The sequence below is a fragment of the Magallana gigas genome, chromosome 1 (assembly GCF_963853765.1).
Source record: "Magallana gigas chromosome 1, xbMagGiga1.1, whole genome shotgun sequence".
Classification (NCBI taxonomy): domain Eukaryota; kingdom Metazoa; phylum Mollusca; class Bivalvia; order Ostreida; family Ostreidae; genus Magallana; species Magallana gigas.
In genome coordinates this window covers 315762-336926 of record NC_088853.1, presented here as the reverse complement: position 1 = coordinate 336926, position 21165 = coordinate 315762, and the positions used below count along the sequence as shown (strand labels likewise).

The 21165-nt window shown below is 35.2% G+C and overlaps 1 protein-coding gene and 1 long non-coding RNA gene across 3 annotated transcripts; both read left to right on the top strand.

The window, feature by feature from the left end:
- Nucleotides 1-1710: 1710 nt before the first annotated feature.
- On the top strand, nucleotides 1711-13962 carry LOC136272934 (uncharacterized). 2 transcript variants are annotated; one of them, XR_010711002.1, is made up of 4 exons: nucleotides 1711-1871; nucleotides 9183-9239; nucleotides 11130-11176; nucleotides 13623-13962. It is a non-coding gene; the product is annotated as an uncharacterized lncRNA (long non-coding RNA). The 2 variants fall into 2 exon arrangements; XR_010711001.1 differs by lacking the exons at nucleotides 1711-1871; nucleotides 9183-9239 and adding an exon at nucleotides 9426-10231 and having other exon boundaries at nucleotides 10307-11176.
- Nucleotide 13963: 1 nt separating this feature from the next.
- Nucleotides 13964-20319, top strand: LOC136272929 (uncharacterized). The gene is made up of 4 exons (XM_066076121.1): nucleotides 13964-15348; nucleotides 15828-15905; nucleotides 16101-16183; nucleotides 19944-20319. The coding sequence occupies exons 1-3, from the start codon at nucleotides 14139-14141 to the stop codon at nucleotides 16166-16168; spliced, it is 1356 nt and encodes a 451-aa protein (XP_065932193.1). The 5' UTR covers nucleotides 13964-14138; the 3' UTR covers nucleotides 16169-16183; nucleotides 19944-20319.
- Nucleotides 20320-21165: the final 846 nt, after the last annotated feature.

Below are 21165 nucleotides of genomic sequence, written 5' to 3'. Positions count from 1 at the left end.
ATGAACATTTTTGCTTCTATAATTAATAACAAAATATTGTTCAGTAAAGAGTTATTGTAAGAAGACATTTGAGCCCTCTTGACCCCTTATTGGAGGGGCCAGCCCCTTTTCCTTGACATCAAATGAAAGGTCTTGTAAATATAAATATATTTTGTTTAACAAGTGTTCACAAAATGTTTACCGTTCTTGAGAAATCTGTACAAATGTGTTTTAGGGACCGACCCTTTAACTCCTAAATGGGGTCATAAACAAAAACATTTAAGGTAGCATATTGTACAAAACATTATTTTGAACAACTTTTGTTTTACATTGCTTTTCAAAATATTTCTCCTTTTTCAGATATTAATGATCAAAGTTTTGAACTTCTGGCCCCTTGAAACCCCTAATTACGTAATATATGACTTAAGTATGGTACTGTATAGATAAACAGCTGTACAATGAACATTTTTGCTTCTATAATTGATAACAAATTATTGTTCACTAAAAAGTTATTGTAAATAGAATTTAGAGCCCTCTTGGCCCCTAATTTGAGGGGCCAGCCCCTTTTTCTTGATATCAAATAAAATCCCGTGCAAATTGAAACAACTTTTGCATTACATGTTTTAACAAAATATTTATACGTCAAAAAATATTACGGGAAATGTGCGAAAATTTTGTGAAAAAATTTGGTGCTAATTTTCAGGTTCAGGCGTGCTTCTGGGCCTTGCGCATTTTTGGCAATTGGAAGCATGGAGGGAAATCTACAGACATTCATCTACAATCCCTGCGAATTTCAAGCTTTTATCATGATTAGCTTCAGAGGAGATGCGTGGACAAAATGACCCTTAAAAATTTACAAAATCGTCCATATCTGAAACCGGAAGTGACGTAATCATTCGAAATTTTTATAATCAGTAGCGACATTGATGCTTTATAACTCCTAAAAATTTGGTGTAAATCGGTTGAATAGTTTATGAGAAATAACGCTCCAAAAAAGTCAGAAAAAGAAAAAAAAGTATAATAATAAAGAAAAAGAAACCGTAGAATAACAGAAGGGTTTTCCGTTGAAAACGGAAAACCCTAATAAAGAAAAAGAAACTGTAGAATAACAAGAGGGTCTTCCGTTGGAAACGGAAGACCCTAAAAAGAATCCGAAGAAAAACAAAAGGGTCTTCCGTTGGAAACGGAAGACCCTAAAAAGAAACAAAGCAATAACAATAAGGTCTTCCGTTGGAAACGGAAGACCTTAATAAGAAAAAAAAGAAACCGTAGAAAAACAAAAGGGTCTTCCGTTGGAAACGGAAGACCCTAATGAAAAAGAAACAATAGAATAACAAGAGGGTCTTCCGTTGAAAACGGAAGACCCTAATAAGAAACATTACAATCACTATAAGGTCTTCCGTTGGAAACGGAAGACCTTAATTACAGTATTTATACTATAAATGGGGACAATTGCCTTTAAATAGGCATTACAAGTTTTCAAAAAAATTTATATGTCCCAGAGAAAGGGGGGGTTCCGACCCCCGGAACCCCCCTCTGGATCCGCCAATGCATGTAGATCTAAGTCGTTTGTTCAGACACAGACCCCCCCCCCCCCCCTCCCCTTTTAAAAAATATGTTTAACTTTACTTTGAGAATATATACGTTAAGTAATATAAAGATTAAATTAAGTAATAATGAAAATTAAGTTGACCGATGAATACATTAAAAACTAAATATTCGAACAGCGTTTTCGGTATATTCATCATCTGGGACCGAAACGACTTGGGGTCGAAACGTCTAAGCATCGCTGTGACGTATGTCGAACAGACGATAGACAAAGGGAAGACTCCGAAGAGGAAAGGAAAGTTTATTTCTATTCGTTTAGATGATTGTTCCCCGTGACACAAAAGGTTTGTCATATCATATATTCTACAATGTAGTCTACTTCTTCAATATACCATGCCAGTGACAATAGTATGTGAGTTAAAACGCGATATATTTAAAAATCAACTAGGCCTATGTAACGTTACATATTGAAATAAAATGGCTACCCGGAAATCATGTCATTCATGTATATGTAAAGTTTTCAAGAAAAAACTGTTGTAACTTAGTTCAGGTAAGGGAGGAGGGGGTAAGTTGTTTCAATCCAACAGCTGTATGTACCGGTAGATATAAGTGATTAATGATTTCAGTAAGAAATATAACGTTACCAAAATCTCGATGACCTACATTTTTTTCCCACACCCCAGAAAATTCCCATTACTTAATTCTATTATATCTGAGAATTTTCGTACCCTTAGTCCCCAATTTTGAAATGCCCCTAGTAAAGAAAGGAAGTCGATGATAATATAATTTGTTTAATTGATTTTCACTCGCCATTAACTGATTAACATTATATAAAAATTTAAATAAAAAATCTACTGTGGAATTGAATTGCGTCGCCGTCCTTAAACATGTATAACATGTAAGAAATGGGGTCAGTGGTTATCAATGTCTTAATCACTTACCTGAATTACAAAAAAAATATATAGAAAAAAAGTTATTGTCACTTAAACATGTGTTACATGTAAGAATATCTATACTTAGGGCTACTGGCGTGCGGCCAGTTCTCGCCGAGTACCATTTCTCGCCAGTACATTGTGATGTCATTTTTCGTATACTTTATGTGTTGATAAAATGACATCACATTGTACTGGCGAGAAATGGTACTCGGCGAGAACTGGTCGCACGCCAGTATAGATAATAAGACATTTTGTCAATAAACTGAAAAATGCCTGCACCAGAGTAACTGCTTACACCTTTGGTATTTCAACAAGTGTGGTATGATGTCCATCAACTATAATTGAATTTCACGTGATAAGTAATATTGTAAAATCAATGGCAACTTCTCGGGCCTTTTCGGCAAGCTTGGAAAAACACCTCGAATGTATTACCTAGGCGTCCATGACAACCCCCCTTTTTGTAAAACTTGAAACTAGATGCTGTCATTAGACAGTAATACCCGCACCATGTGTTTGCCCCTAAATAACACTGTTTTGTACCAGTTTAATTAATGATTTATTTAATTATATGCAAGCTACGGTAATACAAATAAAATAAAATTATGCCCCCTCCCAGTGGCGGTTGCCGGTTTTAGATTTGCTTCTGTGTGCCTACATGAACATCATCGTGTGCACAGATTTAGAGAAGGGGTGAGAGTGAGGGGACCAGACCCCCCCCCCCCCCCCCCCGCCTTTATGAAATAGGAAATGATATGATACACTCATGACTGTATATTTTGTTAACTTCTGAGATCTGAGATATCCTCATCCCTAAACCATATAATTTATTTTTGCTCTTTGTGTCATTGCACGTAAAATTGTATATAGATTATGCCCCCTTGGAGACACCCTGACATTTTAGAACTAGAAATAATAATGTATTTTATCTTATTCATATGTTATACAGTAGTGTTTGATCCATGTGGGTAATTCCTAGCCTAATGATGTCACTGCTTTGTTAAGGAGACTTTAAAATTGCCCCAAATAGGCGAATTCACATGGAAGTGATGCATATAACATTTTGTTTATAAATCTTAAAAATTGAATTGAGCAATTTCCAAAATGTTAATGTGAATCACGAGAGAAAAAGCAATCAAGAAATGATTTAAAATTTGCTACTGTACACATGTATGAATGTATTAAGAAGGCTGAATCTTTATAACCAGGTTAGATTGGGGGGGGGGGGGGGTGAATGTGGAGTATAAACATTTATAATTTGAATCTGTTCATTTATTGTTATTAATTTTAACTTGTCAATGAATACTACTTATTGATCCCAAGGTAGATCAAAATATGACCTCTGATCATATCTCAATAGATAATTTGTCAATTATGCAAGGTGTAATATAATTTTTTTTAAGAATAACATTTTTTACCAGTTCATAAAAGTTTTTAGACACCCAAATTATATTTTGATTTTAATAGATCATTCGACAAGGGGGGGGGGGGGGGGGGGGAGAACAGTTTATATTTGAGTTTGTTTGGGAGTGGGGGTTCCAAGTCATATATTTGACAATTTTTTAATGTAATTTAAAAAGACTAAGCCATACTGCAGTCATGAACATGAATAGTATAGAACAAAACACAAACTAATACATGTACATGTATATATACATAGGACGTATTCAGAGTTCTTGAAATCTTTCGGTCGTGTCGGCAAGACCGATAAAAATAACCAAGGACCGATTACTTAAGGTTGCCTGTCAGTCCAAATGACCGGTAGATATGGACAGAGTAACTTGCGAAAATATAACTAATTTTCATACTCACTGAGGAGATCCGAACGCATACGATAAATCTAGAGGAGTTTTTCGCGGTTTTTTTTTTTTTTGCTCTCTCTAGACTTATTATATATTTTCGGAACACCTCAGTAATTATTACTTCCGTTGCTTTCGTTAAGTTTGGCGAGTATTTCGTACATATTGATACGGTGTGTTTATAATGCAGCTAACAGATGTAGTCAGACAATGGGAATAAGTCTTTCAATCATTTTCCAACCTAGATGTCGTCAGAAATCATGGGAGAAATTGGAGAACTTGTTTTAAACATAGCGTGAACTGAGGGGCCCCCTATAAATCCAAGATGGCGAGTGTTGTCTCGTTACATATTTTCAATGTACATTGCATACACCTAAACAGGGTTTTCAGTGAATGTTTTTATTGCAATACACAGAAATACACACAAAAATCCCAATGTAATCATTTATAAAAAAAAATCGGGAAATAAGAACTCCGCTATCTGACAACCGAGCCCTAGTTACATATGAGATGTGCAGAAAGAGAACGAGAAAGAGAACAAGAAGAAAGTTGATAATGAGAGAGGGAAGGAAACAAAAATAATTAATGAAGTGATAAAAAAGAATGTTATCAGGAGCCAGAATGTGAAAGTTAGGAGAAATCAGAATAATTAAGGTAAAAATGAGAGAAACTATAAGGCAAATATACTTGTAGTTTTTCATCTTTCTATTGAAAATGTTTGGACTGATAGAAACCAGTCTGGACTGACAAACTTCTGATGGTTGTCAGTCCAAATGACTGACGGTGGAAAAAAGATTTCAAGAACTCTGCGTATTACAAAACATAGATGATTGATCTATATCTGGGTTCTTAAATTGAATCATATATCATGTACATATTATATTATTGTTTCTTTGTTCAAGGCATTTCAGATGGTATGTAGGTCATGATCCCAAGTGCTCTTCCTGAAATTATTAAATATCATAAAAACCATTGAGATCCCCACCTTAATCCAAAGATATTATTCCTCCTTAGGTCATGCAGGCGCATCAGATCATTATGGCATGTAAGTCATGACCCTAAGGGGTCATCCTGACCCCCTTAGAATCAGAAATTGTCAATTATCTTTAAATTATTGATGTTTGATGATCCTATCTCTATTTAATCTTTATTATTAAGTCTCCCGAATGAAATTTGGAGAATTATTGTTTTTGTACGGTTTTGTACATGTATTATTATTCTTCATCTTCTTTTTCTTCTTTTCTGCTCTGAACTTGTTTCTCAGAGATGGCTGAACAGAATTGTACAAAACTCTAGGATATGATAGGCCTGCATATCTAGTTGTGCACCCTGGTTTGATTTTTCTCATTTTGGATTAGACAACCACTTTTAGGGGGAGGGGGGTGTCAAAAGGGTGTGGGGTCTAACATTGAACATTGTAGGAAGAATCATAGACTGTATTGTACCGGTAAATGGTAACTTGAAAACGGACAAAGATAATAACATAGGGTTTTCATAATCATATATTGGCTGTTACTGGCAATATATAGGGTTTATTAGATCTGACCCCTGGGGTCATCCCCACCCCCCGGGAATTTAAAATTACAATATATCTCAGAAACTGTTATAATCATGACCCCTAAACCATATATATTCATGTTTCTGATGTCAAGGGGCATCAAATGTTATGTAGGTCATGGGCCCTGTGGGTGGTCCTGACCCCCTCAAACAGCAAGTCCCTTAATATCTTCAAAACAGTTGAGATCCCCACCCTTAAACCATATATATTCTTGTTCCTTGTATCAAGGGGCATCAAACGGTATGTAGGTCATGGGCCCCGGGGGTGGTCATGACCCCCCTTGAACAGGAAGTGAACGAATATCTCGAAAACGGTTGAGATCCCCACCCCTTAACCATATATATTCTTGATCCTTAAAGGGCATCAAAAGGTATGTACCGGTAGGTAATGGGCCTCAGGGTTAAATTTAATTTTTCAAAACCATAATGCACATCTATGGAACAGTTCCTATCATATCCCAAGATATGATGTGTCTATCCATTAAATCATAAAAGGAGGTCTAGGATCTATGTTTTTTTGAAGTGATAAACGTCAATTTTCTGCTACTTTTTGACTCCCTGGATGAAATTAAAATTTTTAAAACCTTACTGCACATCTATAGAACAGTCCCTATCATATCCCAAGATATGATTGTCTATCCATTAAATCATAAGAGGAGCTCTTGGATCAATGTTTTTTTTTAGTGATAAACGTCAATTTTCTGCTACTATTTGACTCCCTGGATGAAATTTAAATTTTTAAAACCTTATTGCACATCTATAGGACAGCCCCAATTATATCCCAAGAGATGACGTAGCTTCTCCAAAAGTTGTAAGAGGAGTTCTGGGAACCATATTTTTTTTGCAAAAAAAACGTCATTTTTTGTTGCCCACTGATCCCCTTAATAAAAAAAAAAATTCTGGAACCTGATCACGCCTCAATATGACACCCCCAATCATATTCTAGAAGATCATTTGGCTACTGCCAAAAAAAAATGATGTTTTTTAAACCAGTTTTTTGGTAAAAAAAACGTCATTTTTCAGCCATTAAATGACCCCTAGGACAAAATTGAAAATTCCGAAACCTTATTGCACATCTATAGGATACCCTAAAACATATTCCAAAAGATGATTTGTCTACTGTTGAAAATGTAGGAGGAGTTCGAGGAAGAAGGTTTTTTGTGAAAAAACGTCATTTTTTACCAATTATTTGACCCCCAGGACTAATAGAGAATTTTTGAAACCTTTTTACAAAACAACATGATACCCCAAATCAAACTCCAAGAGTTCAGTTTGCTGGTTTATAAGATGTAAGAGCAGTTTGAGAAAGTAAAACGTGACAGACGGACGGACAGAACAGGGTAACAACAATATACCCGAACTTTCTTTAGAAAGTGCGGGTATAATAAATAGAACACATTTTACGATCTGTTGAGATGTGAGCTATACTTCATTAAAGTAAACGATATACACTAAAATATAACACAGAAGCGACATACAAGACTGTCTAGCCCATACTTATTTTAATGGGAAGCGACTCCATTTTGTATAAAATTCTAACATCCGGTGATGTTATTACATTCGAGGTGTTTTTCCGAGCTTGCCGGGAAGGCCGGAGAAGTTGCGATTGATTGTGAAATTAATTGAAAACCTACTTTCATTTTCGATATTTTAAAACCAGTCCAAAATAGCAAAAATGAGAGTTCGGTGGTGGACACGCTTTGGGGGATCCAAGTCAGTGGGAGTTTATATCAAAATATATACTAGGCTAGCAATGAAATGATATTGATATTGATATTGAATGATTATGTAAAGAGTGAATATATTTACTGGGAACTTACTTAGAGTATACATAGAAGGTAAAACTTGATATTTACATTTGCAAATATGTTTCCTTATATGAACCTTTGAATAGCGAAAACGTTCAATAATGTGTGAACTTTTTCATGACATAATGATAATGGCCGTGCTTATCGTATGACGGTTGCATTACTAGCATACACTAGCGTCTTTTAATTTCATACATTTTTATACCAAGAAAGATTAGTAGTAAACCTTTTACATTAATTTGTAAACAATGAACAGATTGTGTTCTACGTCTATATGAATAAATCATGTATACATCAAATTGAGATATTGAATGGGGGATGACCCCCCTCCCCAATTATTGTTTTTCAAAATGGTCTTTTATCTGAAATTTCTATTTGGAACAGTTAAAAAAATTATAGTGAAATTTGACCCTAAGAACAAATCAGTTTCAGCGAGCAGTGATATGGAATCGGAAAAAACCACAGTGTGGTGATCCGGAAACTCAGATCAAACTCTGTAAAATTGACATTATCCAAAATGAAAATCTGATGGGAAAAAATTTAATTCTGGTTGGAACGCACTTTCTGATTGGCAAAAAAAATTATTTTGCATCATATTAAGAATGTTAATTGCCTACGTCATAACAAGACTAACGTCAAAAATGTATCAATACACCTGACGTTACGTTTGGATTTTGTACAATTCTACGTCATTTTAAGGGTCAAATGACCGTTTTTATCTACAATGAAGAGTAAAAATAAATAAAATATAAGCAATGAATTCAATATTTATTTGTTTTAAATGATATAAAATGGTTTGGGGCAGTTTACGCTTTATAAACCGCAAAATAATAAATGTACATATATATATCAACCATTTTAGTTTATATTTTTCATCCCCGCTCCTGTAAAAATCCAACCATGCAGTTAGATTTTTATTTTAATTTTAAAGAAAAGGTTAAGTGGCTTTATAAACCGCAAATTGATAAATGTACTTTTATATATCAACCATTTTAAACATGTTAAGAAACATGAGAAGGTTATTAAGAAAAAAATCGGACACAATATGTACAAAAATGAACCCAAAAATATTTTTTAAAATATTAAGCATTGTATCATAAATGTGTATACATGTATATGATGTTAAATCCAGTGCTTGCGTGGGATATCATCAAATACTAGTGTGTAACAGTTGATGGTCTCTTTACAGGTTCTCTGTGTCTGACTGTTGACTGATAGGTTATACCAGTCTGTAGTGTGTAACAGTTGATGGTCTCTTTACAGGTTCCCTGTGTCTGACTGTTGACTGATAGGTTATACCAGTCTGTAGTATGTAACAGTTGATGGTCTCTATACAGGTTCCCTGTGTCTGACTGTTGACTGATAGGTTATACCAGTCTGTAGTATGTAACAGTTGATGGTCTCTTTACAGGTTCTCTGTGTCTGACTGTTGACTGATAGGTTATACCAGTCTGTAGTGTGTAACAGTTGATGGTCTCTTTACAGGTTCCCTGTGTCTGACTGTTGACTGATAGGTTATACCAGTCTGTAGTATGTAATAGTCCATGGTCTCTTTACAGGTTCCCAGGCTGTGTCTGACTGCTGTTGACTGAGAGGTCAAAGAGAGAATATATGTGGTATAGTATTCATGTAATATCACCATGTTCATGTAGCTATACTCTGTATTTTTAGGTCACCTGAGTCACTCAGGAGACCCATTGCTATCTCACATTTGTCGTCGTGTGTCATTCATAAACATTATAGTTTTTACCTCTTAATGGGAATGAGGGCAGTAGTCATTGTGTTAGTCCTGGGGTAAGAACTGTTGCCCGAGAGCATAGGCCGAGGTCAACATCAACTTCTTACCCAGGAACTGACAAAATAACTATTGCCCACATTCCCATTTGATGATTGATGTGTTAGACGAGGAGAAACATAACCTTGTGGTAATGTCAGGGCTGGGGTATTGTCCAATTATCTGCCCGGGGGACAGTCAAAAATCAACCAGGGTTAAGGGAATAGCAAAGCATGGGCCATAAGCCAGGAATTAACATGTATACATTGGTGGGTTCCCATTTTGAACACATTTGATGATTAGGTGTAAATTCTATTTTGATAGCAAGTACAAAATGTTCTCTACATGGGGTAATGACACAACTGAGAGAGAGAGAGAGAGAGAGAGAGATATCTAATAAAAGAGAAATATTACATGTACAGGTTTAGTAGAAAAATTCAGGGGGAAATTTTAAGCAAAGAAAGAGAGAGAGAGAGAGGAGAGAAAGAGAGATAAAATCTAAAAAGTAATATTACATGTACATGTTAAGTAGAGAAAAAGCAAAGAAAGTATGAAAAGAGAGAGAGAGAGAGATCTAATGAGTAATATTACATGTACATGTTCGGTAGGGAAAAAACAAAGAAAGTATGAGAGAGAGAGAGAGAGAGAGATCTAATGAGTAATATTACATGTACGTGTTCGGTAGGGAAAAAACAAAGAAAGTATGAGAGAGAGAGAGATAAAATCTAAAAAGTAATATTACATGTACATGTTCAGTAGAGAAAAAGCAAAGAAAGTATGAGAGAGAGAGAGAGAGAGAGAGATCTAATGAGTAATATTACATGTACATGTTCGGTAGGGAAAAAACAAAAGAAAGTATGAGAGAGAGAGAGATAAAATCTAAAAAGTAATATTACATGTACATGTTAGGTAGGGAAAAAGCAAAGAAAGTATGAGAGAGAGAGAGAGAGAGAGAGAGAGAGAGAGAGAGAGAGATTAAATCTAAAAAGTAATATTACATGTACATGTTCAGTAGAGATAAAGCAAAGAAAGTATGAGAGAGAGAGAGAGAGAGAGGAGAGAGAGAGATCTAATGAGTAATATTACATAGTTCTTTTAATCATCCAGCTCTTTCCCTCTTGTATATGTTTATTGAATGTTTTATGTTCATTGAATGTTGTATGTCAACAGTCTTCATGTTGTCCCTTGAGGGCCCTTAATTGGTTAATAAAGAAATTGAAATTGAATTGTTCAGTAGAGAAAAAGCATAGAAAGTATGAGAGAGAGATAGAAAGAGAAAGAAAGAGAAGAGGGAGAGAGAGAAGAACATTAGTACCTGTTTGACAGAACAAAACTAAGAGAGAAGAGAGGGAGTAAGATATAAAGAGTAATATTACATATACAGGTTTAGTACAGAAAATCAAGAACAAATTGTAAGCAGAGAAAGTCTGTGTGTGTGTGCACCTGTGTATGTGAGAGAGGGAGAGAGAGAGAGAATTAACATACCCGGTAGATGCAAAGTACATGTTTGAGAGTAAGCAGTATTTGATATAGTAAATGTAGATTTTTACGAGCTTGAAAAAGGTTAAGACATAAATTAAGAAAAAAATCAGACACTATATATACATAAATAAAAAAGATATGGATCAACATATTAAACATTGTATCATTTAAATGTGTATATTATTAAATCCCGCACTTGCTCGGGATATCATCAAGTACTAGAATGTAACAGTTGATGGTCTCTTTACAGGTTCCCAGGCTGTGTCTGACTGAGAGGTCAAAGAGAGAATATATGTGGTATAGTATTCATGTAATATCACCATGTTCATGTAGCTATACTATGTATTTTTAGGGTAACCTGAGTCACTCAGGAGACCCATTGCTATCTCACGTTTGTCGTCGTGTGTCATTCATAGACATTTTAGTATACATCTTTTAAATGGGTATGAGGGCAGTAGTCATTGTGTTAGTCCTGGGGTAAGAACTGTTGCCCGAGAGCATAGGCCGAGGTCAACATCAATTTCTTACTCAGGAACTGTCAATATAACTATTGCCCACATTCCCATTTGATGATTAATGTATTAGACGAGGAGAAACATATCCTTGTGGTAATGTCAGGGCTGGGGTATAGTTCAATTATCTGCCCGGGGACAGTCAAAAATCAACCAGTGTTAAGGGAATAGCAAAGCATGGGACATAACTGGCATGGGACATAGAGAGAGAGAGAGAGAGAGAGAGAGAGAGAGAGAGAGAGAGAGAGAGAGAGAGAGAGAGAGAGAGAGAGAGAGAGAGAGACTACAAATCTTGTGTCAGCCCTCATTTATATAACCAAGTTATGGTGATCTGTGTGTGGAGAGAGAGAAAGAGAGAGAGAGAGCGATTGATTACATGTCCAAGAGAAATAGAAAGATGCATGTTTAACAGAGTTAGTCAGAGAGAGAGAGAGAGAAAGAGAGAGAGAGAGAGAGAGATTACATGTCCAAGAGAAATAGAAAGATGCATGTTTAACAGAGTTAGTCAGAGAGAGAAGGCAAATCTTGTGTCAGCCCCCATTTCTATAACTAAGTTATGGTGATGTGTGTGTGGAGAGAGAGAGAGAGAGAGAGAGAGAGAGAGAGAGAGAGAGAGACTATATGTCTGAGGGAATAAGTAAGATGCACATCTTTACATATATAAGAGTAAGGAGAGAGAGAGGGTTTAGCAGTGAAAGTGTATAGCATTGAATGATTTAATTTTGACGTCTGCCATTAGCAGACAAATTGAATAACGTGCGTTAGCGTGTTATGACAATTTGTCTGCTCATCTGACGGCAGTTATTGACACGACGACGTCAAAACTAAATCATTCAATGCTTATATTTACATTCCCTTACTGATGAAATCAATTGTTTACTTAAATAAATCAATATAAATTGCAGATCACGAAGGGAGTAAATTAGTAACAGCAAGAATAACTGTTATATAAAACCGGTTTAAACTGGTTATCACATAGACTGTTGAGTTGAGATCGACGAGCTTGAAAATATAATCCATGAAAAATAACTCTTAAAATTTTGCTTTTAACTATTAAGTCATCTTTTTTGTTGAATGATTAAAAAACATGGTGTTTTGACAACATTCATGAAATAATTTTTTTTAACCGATAACAGAGAAATCTTTGTTTGAGAACTACTTATGTAAATTACATGTAAATTCATACGCAGTGATTAGGTGTTGCATTTAGAGGCATTTAAAGATAATACATTTTAATGGAAAAACACAGTAGAATGTAAATATTGAGGGATAGAGAGAACAGATGGAAAGCAAAAGAACATATTTATCAGGAAATGATAAGAGACAGCGGCTTTGAGAAAGAATGAGAGATAAGAAGTACTTATTTAGCTGTAAAATTTGAGATAGAGAGAAAGAGAGAGAGATTACATGTCTAAGAGAAATAGAAAGATGCATATGTTTAACAGAGAGTAACTCAGAGAGATAGAGAGAGAGAAAGATTGCAAGAGAGAGAGAGTGAGAGAGAGAGAGAGAGAGATTACATCTTTGAGAGTAAGATATATTTAGTACATGTACATGTTTAATTGAGTTTGTCTGAAAGACAGAAATAGAGAGCAAAAATACACGTTTAGAAGAGAAATCCGAGGAGATACAGAAAAAGCATTTGTTTGAAAAAAGTCTGAGAGAAAGGAGGAATAAGATCTATAGAGCAATTGTACATGAGAGAGAAAAAGAGAGAGAGAGCAAGAGTGCATGTTTGATATTAAAATTATGAGAAACAGAGATTGAGAGAAAGAAATAGAAAGAGCAGGAGTACATGTTAGGTAAATTGAGAGAGTAAATTACTAAATACCCGGTAATTGAATTGAACTAAATAGAGAGGTATACTCTACATCTTATTTTTTTTTCTCTCTCTGACTTTCTCTGCTAGATAATCATATAGTACACATTTACTCAATTATGTAGACATCCAAGAGAGAGAAACAGAGAGAAAGAAATGTAGGGATAAAGAGAGAGAGAGAGAGAGGGCACCTCTTTCTCACTCAGCAATCTTACATTGTATTTTTCTACTGGTTGAGTGTCTCTATAATCAGAACCAGAATGATGAACCGTCAATTACATAAGTAGATAGGAAAAATATATTATTTCTTAAATAAAAACATCTGCTTTAAACTTAAATATTTCTTATATCATTTGACATTGAATATATAAAACAATGATAATTCTAAAACTCTTTTATTTTCATTCAACAGGTTATGACCCAGACCGCCCACATCATGGACACAGCAAGCTCCCAATACACCACAGCAAGCTCCCAATACATCACAGCAAGCTCCCCGTACAAAGTACATCAATGTTTTAAGTGTCCGGGGGACACAGCGTACTATTGTGTATCGTGTCCATGTGATCTGTGTCCCCAGTGTAAAGAGAACCATGTAAAAGATCTCCAAACAATAGACCATGCTGTTGTGTCACGCAGTGATAAAATCAACTACATCCCAACACAAGAGATCTGTGTGAGACATCCTAGCCATGTTTATACAAAGTACTGTGAACCCTGTCAAGTTCCTGCCTGTAATAATTGCCAAACACATAGAACTCACAGACAACTTGATGTTAAAACAGCCTATAAAACAAAGCGACAACAACACAGAGGAACCATTCACACCATCAGAAGTGAGGCTCTCTTTTACAGACCTGTTCTCCTGACAGAAATCAAAGCTGATGTCAAAACCTGTCACACAGAATTCTCCCCCCTTCAATCAGAGATGTTAACAAAGGCCCAGACACTGAAGGGTCTCATTGACTATGTGGTATATGATCTATTGAACTATGTGTTTTGTTACTTTGATTTCAAACACAGATGTAAAAAACAAAAGATAAAAATGATCAGACATATTGGCAGACTAAGGAGATATGAACACAGATATGTACAGCCAGCATTCACATTCAGTGCGCTACAATTCCTCTCCTTCACAAAGACAGCCCTCCCCCAGATACATCTTACACTCCACACCAGCCAGCTCTCCATGACTGAGTCACTCAACAAGGAGGATGTGATGGAGTCACTGAGTGCAATCCAAATCACAGAGAGAGGAAACCGACGCGTAGGAAACCAGTGTCTGCTGAAACTGACGTCTGGTGCTGAGTTCCATCAATCTCTCACACTGACAGGTGTTGGTGGTTGTTTTCACATTTCCTGTGTGACATCAGACCGGGTCTGGGTCAGTGATCATAGAAACAATCTCATGTTGACAGACACAACAGGTGTCCCTCTACATCGTGTGGAGGATTCATGTAGTGATTTATATACAGGAATACACACAGTGAACAGTGAGAGTGAACTGATTTATATAGATGACGATTATAACATCAACAAACTGTCAAAGGATATGAAAACAACCACCACATTTATAGAGAGAACAGACTCTACATGGTTACCACTGTGTGTGTACTGGTCCCCGTCCACTGGGGATCTACTGGTCGGGATGTGGAACTATGATACAGAGACAGGCAAGATAACAGGCAAGGTAACCCGGTACAACCAGAGTGGACAACTCACACAAACCATACAGAACAACAACACAGGACGGGGACTGTATAGTTACCCTAACTATATAACAGAGAACAACAATGGGGATGTCGTGGTGTCTGACCGTGGTGCTGTAGTGGTGACAGAGCGTGGAGGAAGACATCGTTTCTCCTACACAGGACATCCATCAGGATCAGGACTATGGCCATGTGGAATCTGTACTGACGCGCTGTCACACATCCTGGTGTGTGATGTTATAACCCACACAGTACAGATGATAGATAAGGACGGTCAGTTCCTGTCACGTCTACTGACAGAATCACAAGAGTTGGGTAAACCATGGAGCCTGAGTTATGATGTCAACACTCACCGTCTCTGGGTCGGATCACCGTACAACAACAAGGTGTGTGTCTACAGGTATATCACCAGACAGGACGCTCTGACAGGTAAGTCTGAGTCATTATCATTCACATTAATTAGATATAGATAACTAAGACACACAGTCCGTGTTAATTATCAGTCAATAAGATACATGTAAGACATGTTTATCTGTGTGATTGTTTGTCAATATAAACAACTCATTGTTACAGGGTTAGCTGTATCTACCAGTCATTGGGAGTCAGTGTTTATCTAAAATAAACAGAAATTAGATACATTATTTTATTAATTAAATGTACAGTTACATGTCATTGTATTTAGTGAAGAGGAATAGCAGGTTGCTGTATTTAATTATGAAATATATAGAGTGACTCATGTATTTGTAATCAGTTGTTTTGTGACATGTTAATTGACTTAACTTAATTAATTAGATAAATATTAAAGAAAGTATCATGGTAATCAGGTTAAAAATTTAATTTGTAGATGTAGCTCTATCATTACATATACTGTATGTATTAATTAACAGCTAATTAATGACTTGTTGTAGATGAACACAGACCCTGTCCTGATGGAGACACCAGATACACGACACCTCCTCACAACACAACTCATCAACTAAACGAAGGTAAAACTCACTGACGCATGTATTTGTAATCAGTTGTTTTGTTACATGTTAATTGACTTAATTTAATTAATTAGACAAATGATAAAGCAAGTGACATGGTAATCAGTTTAAATTTTTAATTTGTAGATGTAGCTCTATCATTACATATAATGTATGGAATGGATTAATTAACAGCTAATTAATGACTTGTTGTAGATGAACACAGACCCCGTACTGATGAGGACACCATGTCCAGCTCAACACCAGCCGTAGAATGGAGATAGCTGGGATATTGACAGGTTGTAAATGTTTCTGTACAAATCTAGTCTGCTCTCAAAACCACACATGTTGTTTGTCACTTTGTTCAACATCTGCAGCTGACATTGAGCTGTGTATAATTCACATGGACTGTAATACTGACTCCTGTTTATTTCACACTTTGTGATCATCCAAACATGGCTGTCTGTTGCTGAGTGAGAAACATCATGTTATACAAGTTTTATTTTCTGAATGTGGAATATTATAAAAGAGACATCCACATGAAGTCTATAATATTAAACTGAACAATTATAAATTGTAAATGTCAGATCATTATCAATTCCAAAATGTATCTTTGTTTTGCTAATTGTGCCATTATTATACCCCATGTAATGGAATTGTTAGAGAATAATGACTTCGACCTATCTCAGTCAGTCCTGGATTTTAAGCAAAACTTATATTTAACAGCTGCACAGAATTTTATGAAACTTTTAAGGTATTTAAGACACAACATGTAGATGTGCTAATTACTAGGAAGTTCCGATTGATTTATCTTTCTGGGAATTTTAGCCCCATTGAACTTGAATTTTGGCCATATGTTGAATTTAGCAATGAATTTTTTGTAAGCGTGACTCTTCTCAAACAGCTGTATTGAATTTCGTAAATTTTTTTACGTAGTTGGGGCACAATGTGTTGATTTGCAGGTTTCTAGGAAATTTAATTATAATGTTTTGTCTTGAAATTTTTAACCATTAGAATTAATTAGTATATTGTAGTTGTTTAAGACAAATGATTAGATATGTGCATAATTGCAGAAAGTTTTGATCTGATGATGTTTCGCTAGTAATGCCCAGTATCATTTTTAGTTTACCTGAGCTGCAAGCTCAAGTGAGCTTTTCTGATTATATTTTGTCTGTCGTTTGTCTGTCCGTCTGTCTGTCCTCTGTCCGTAAACTTTTCACATTTTCAACATCATCTCCAAAACTAATTTGCAAATTTCAACCAAACTTGGCACAAAGCACCCTTAGGCAGAGGGGATTCAAAGTTGTGAAAATTAAGCAACATGCCCTTTTTTAAGGTGAGATAATTAGAAAAATATTTTAAAAATTCAAAGAAATTATCAAAAATCTTCTCATTTGGCCAGGAAAGTTGAAACTTATGTGAAAGCATCCTCAGGTAGTGTAGATTCAAAGTTGTGACAATCTTGACCCCTGGGGGTAGGGTGGGGCCACAATGGGGGTGGGGTAATTTTTTTTTACATATGAATATATAGAATAGATCTTTGAAAATGATCTTCTCAGAAACTAATCAGCCAGGAAAGCTGAAACTTGTGTGGAATCATCCTCGAGTAGTGTAGATTCAATGTTGTAAAAACCATGACCCAGGGGTTAGGATTGGGCCACAATAGGAGGTCGAACCTTAACATAGGTATATTTAGAGTAAATCTTTAAAATTAAAAATCTTCTTTTCAAAAACTAATAAGCCAGGAAAGCTGAAATTTTTGTGGAAGCAACCTCAGGTATTGTAGATTCAAAGTTGTAAATATCTAGACCCCCCCCCCCCTCCGGGGTAGGGTGGGGCCACAATTAAGTCAATGGGGGGGGGGGGGGTCAAATTTTCACATATGATATTGTATATTCTTTATTTGCACAAGACATACATCTTATGGCATAGGTTATTACATATAAATATAGCAATATTGGAATAATGGTATGGTACATGAACATGTGAAGTTCATTGATAATGTATATAAAATAAAATTTTACTAACAGGCGAAGAAACCAGAGAAATTTTTCTTAATTATCATGAATATTGAAAGCTAGATGGAGATACTTCCCCAAATTACACAGTTCTTTAAAATTTTGAACACTTAATAATTGTATAAATTTGTATACAGAAGGTTTTTTCCAATAATATTTCTTAATATATTTTACTCGGATTTCATTATACTACTGACATTTCAAAACAAAATGGAATTCATCTTCAATATCTGAACAAAATTTACTTAAGCGTCTTTCTTTTGGTACATTAGTGTGTCGTCCACTTTCAATTGCAAGTCTATGAGATGACAATCTAATTCTTGTAATTTGTTTCTTATATTTAGAAGGTATTGATTTTGTTAAATAATATTGTAATGAAAACTGGTCAATAATATGCTTGTAAAAATAACATCGAGATGAGGAACTAATCTGTTCTACAAGTTGTTGAGTAAAGTGATCAATGATTCTTTGCTTAATTAAAGGAAAATAGGTTTCACAATGTATATACTCCTGTTCATACCATATATGTCCTAGACCTATTTCAAAAAGTTTATTCTTAATTACAGTAATCCAATTTTCAGCAGGTGCCAAAGACATTTCACACTCATTATACAGCATTTTATAACAGGACTGCAAAATACAATTCTGACTTTGTATCAATTTGAACCAAAATTTGAATATTCTAAACAATCGCATAGTTTTCATAGGTAGCCTCCCAGTTTCAAAATATACAAGTGCAGTGTTTGTATTCTTCTTCACACTTAACACAAATTTAATATATTCTAAATGCACTTTTTCTATATCATTTGCAGCATGCATGCCCCATATCTCACAGCCATAATTTAATATACTAGCAATATAAGTATCAAAAATTGACAGCATTGTTTCTGTATTCAGATACAATTGACTTGTTTTTGACTTTAAAGAAAACATGGCTTTTCTCCCTTGGCTCGCCAACTGTTTCTGTGTATTGTTAAACTTTCCATTATATTGTAACAAAAGGCCCAGGTATATAAAGCTATCGACAACCTCAATTGGCTCACCATTTAAATGCCACATTTCACAATTGTGAATTTTACCACCATTTCTAAAACTGACAATTTTGGTTTTTTGTACATTTACAGTAAGATCCCAGACAGATGTATAAGAATACAATGTATTTAACATTTCTTGAAGCTCATGTGCAGTTTCGGAGAAAATTACCATCATGATGTCATCTGCATACATTAAAACAAAAAGATTTAACTCTTGAATTTGTATTGGTATGTTACCTTTGCACAACAATTCCATTTCAAAATCTATATCATTCACATATACTGAAAACAATATTGGAGATAGCACTTCTCCCTGCAAAAGTCCTGTGTTATTTTTAAAAAACTCAGATAACTTTCCTGCTGAATTAACACATGATTTCATATTATTATACATACTCCGAATAAAATTCAACAACTTTCCTCTAATACCAACGTTAGACAATTTTTCCCATAATTTCAATCTTTCAACAGTGTCAAATGCTTTCTTAAAGTCAACAAAACAACAATACAATCTTGTGAGTGATGTGGCCCAAGGGTCTCTTGTTTTTTGTATTAAAAGTTGTATGGGACATCTGTCGATATTAATGTGGATTAAAGTAAATTATAATTGAAAAACCGGTTTAACCGGTTTAGAATTTTCAAATTTTACACTATTTAACCAAAAAATAGCTTTTAGAAATATTTGAAAAGGTAAAAAAATTGTAAAACCCCCAACGGGATTCGAACTCATGACTACAGGTTCATAGTAAACCCTCTTACCCACTGTGCTACGGAGTTAGGTGATCAATTGTGGAAAGAAACTACTTAAATAATTACACTTTATTTTATTGTTTATTTTGATAAACAATACGTCACAACATGGAAATGTCCCATACCACCTTAATGCATACTCTGCCATTCATGATGTGTGACATTGTCAAGTAATGGGAGAACATGGGGTATTTGAGCTTGCTCACTTTTCCTTTCCTTTAATACAGTTATAAACTAATTATTTTTGTATCTTGCAGACAAGCTGCTTTTTTAAAACGCCTTCAGGCCAGTTCAGGGGGAGACAGTCGAAAAACCTGCCGGGATTACCTATAATTCCAATGAGTTACAGAAGTCAAGTAATTACCCGACATCAATGGACTTTGTGTTCTGTGTACGTGAACTTTATATAAATTATGCATCATCAACGGATTCTTTTTTTCTGTGTGCGTGAACTTTATATAAATTATGCATCATCAATGGATTCTTTTTTTCTGTGTGCGTGAACTTTATATAAATTATGCATCATCAATGGATTCTTTTTTTCTGTGTGCGTGAACTTTATATAAATTATGCATCATCAATGGATTCTGTTTTTCTGTGTGCGTGAACTTTATATAAATTATGCACCATCAATGGATTCTGTTTTTCTGTGTGAACTTTGGATTCCATTTCTGTGTACATGGATTTAACAGTAATTTGTTAGTCATCCTTTTTATTAATTCTATTTAGTATTAGTTTATTAAGTTGCCATTTTACATTTGTACTATATATGTGTGTTTTACATAATAAGCTCCTGAGATATCTTATAAATCTCTGGTGTACGTTGGTGCTAGGACAGAGATATTCCTTAGAATTGTGACTAATGTGTGATGGATTTTTTTCAGTTTTGATTTGCACTCAAGAAATTGATTAAAAAACACATGCAAAGGGGGATAACTCCAATTTGTATTCTTCAGTTTGAAATGAAAGAAAGTTATCCCCCTTCTACTAATGTTTTCTAGAGATATCTGTATTTTATGCTGTTGATCCCTGACATTTTTTTGTGGGAGAGTTTATTGAGTACAGTGGCGTCGAAAGCAAATTGAAAGTCGACGGGGGGGGGGGGGGGGGGGCTAGATTAATCAATCTTGGCAAGCCCAAAAAAACTAACTCCCAAAATCCTAAGGCGGGGGGGGGGGGGGGGGGTATACCTATAGTTCCAAAAAAAGAAATCTTACTAACCAATAACCTATAACTCCAACTTCTCAATATTTCCATCTTTTCAAGGTAAATTTAAAACCAATTATCTTTGCTGTGAGAAAAAGTTGGGGGGGGGGCTAAACCTGCTATGGCCTTATGGGTAGGCCTAACTTCGCAAACAAAACAGTGTGGGAGGGGGCTATGGAGTATCAGTTAATATATTATTATTACAAAATGTCATGATTAGTGTGATCAGGGGGTGATCCCACATTCAATTTGGACCATACTTAAATACTGTAT

Excerpts from the sequence above, each read along its gene's own strand:
- LOC136272929 (XM_066076121.1), top strand. The coding sequence starts at position 14,139 with ATGTTAACAAAGGCCCAGACACTGAAGGGTCTCATTGACTATGTGGTA. Across the intron at positions 15,349-15,827 it reads CAGACAGGACGCTCTGACAG|ATGAACACAGACCCTGTCCT; the intron begins GTAAGTCTGAGT and ends GACTTGTTGTAG. Across the intron at positions 15,906-16,100 it reads AACTCATCAACTAAACGAAG|ATGAACACAGACCCCGTACT; the intron begins GTAAAACTCACT and ends GACTTGTTGTAG.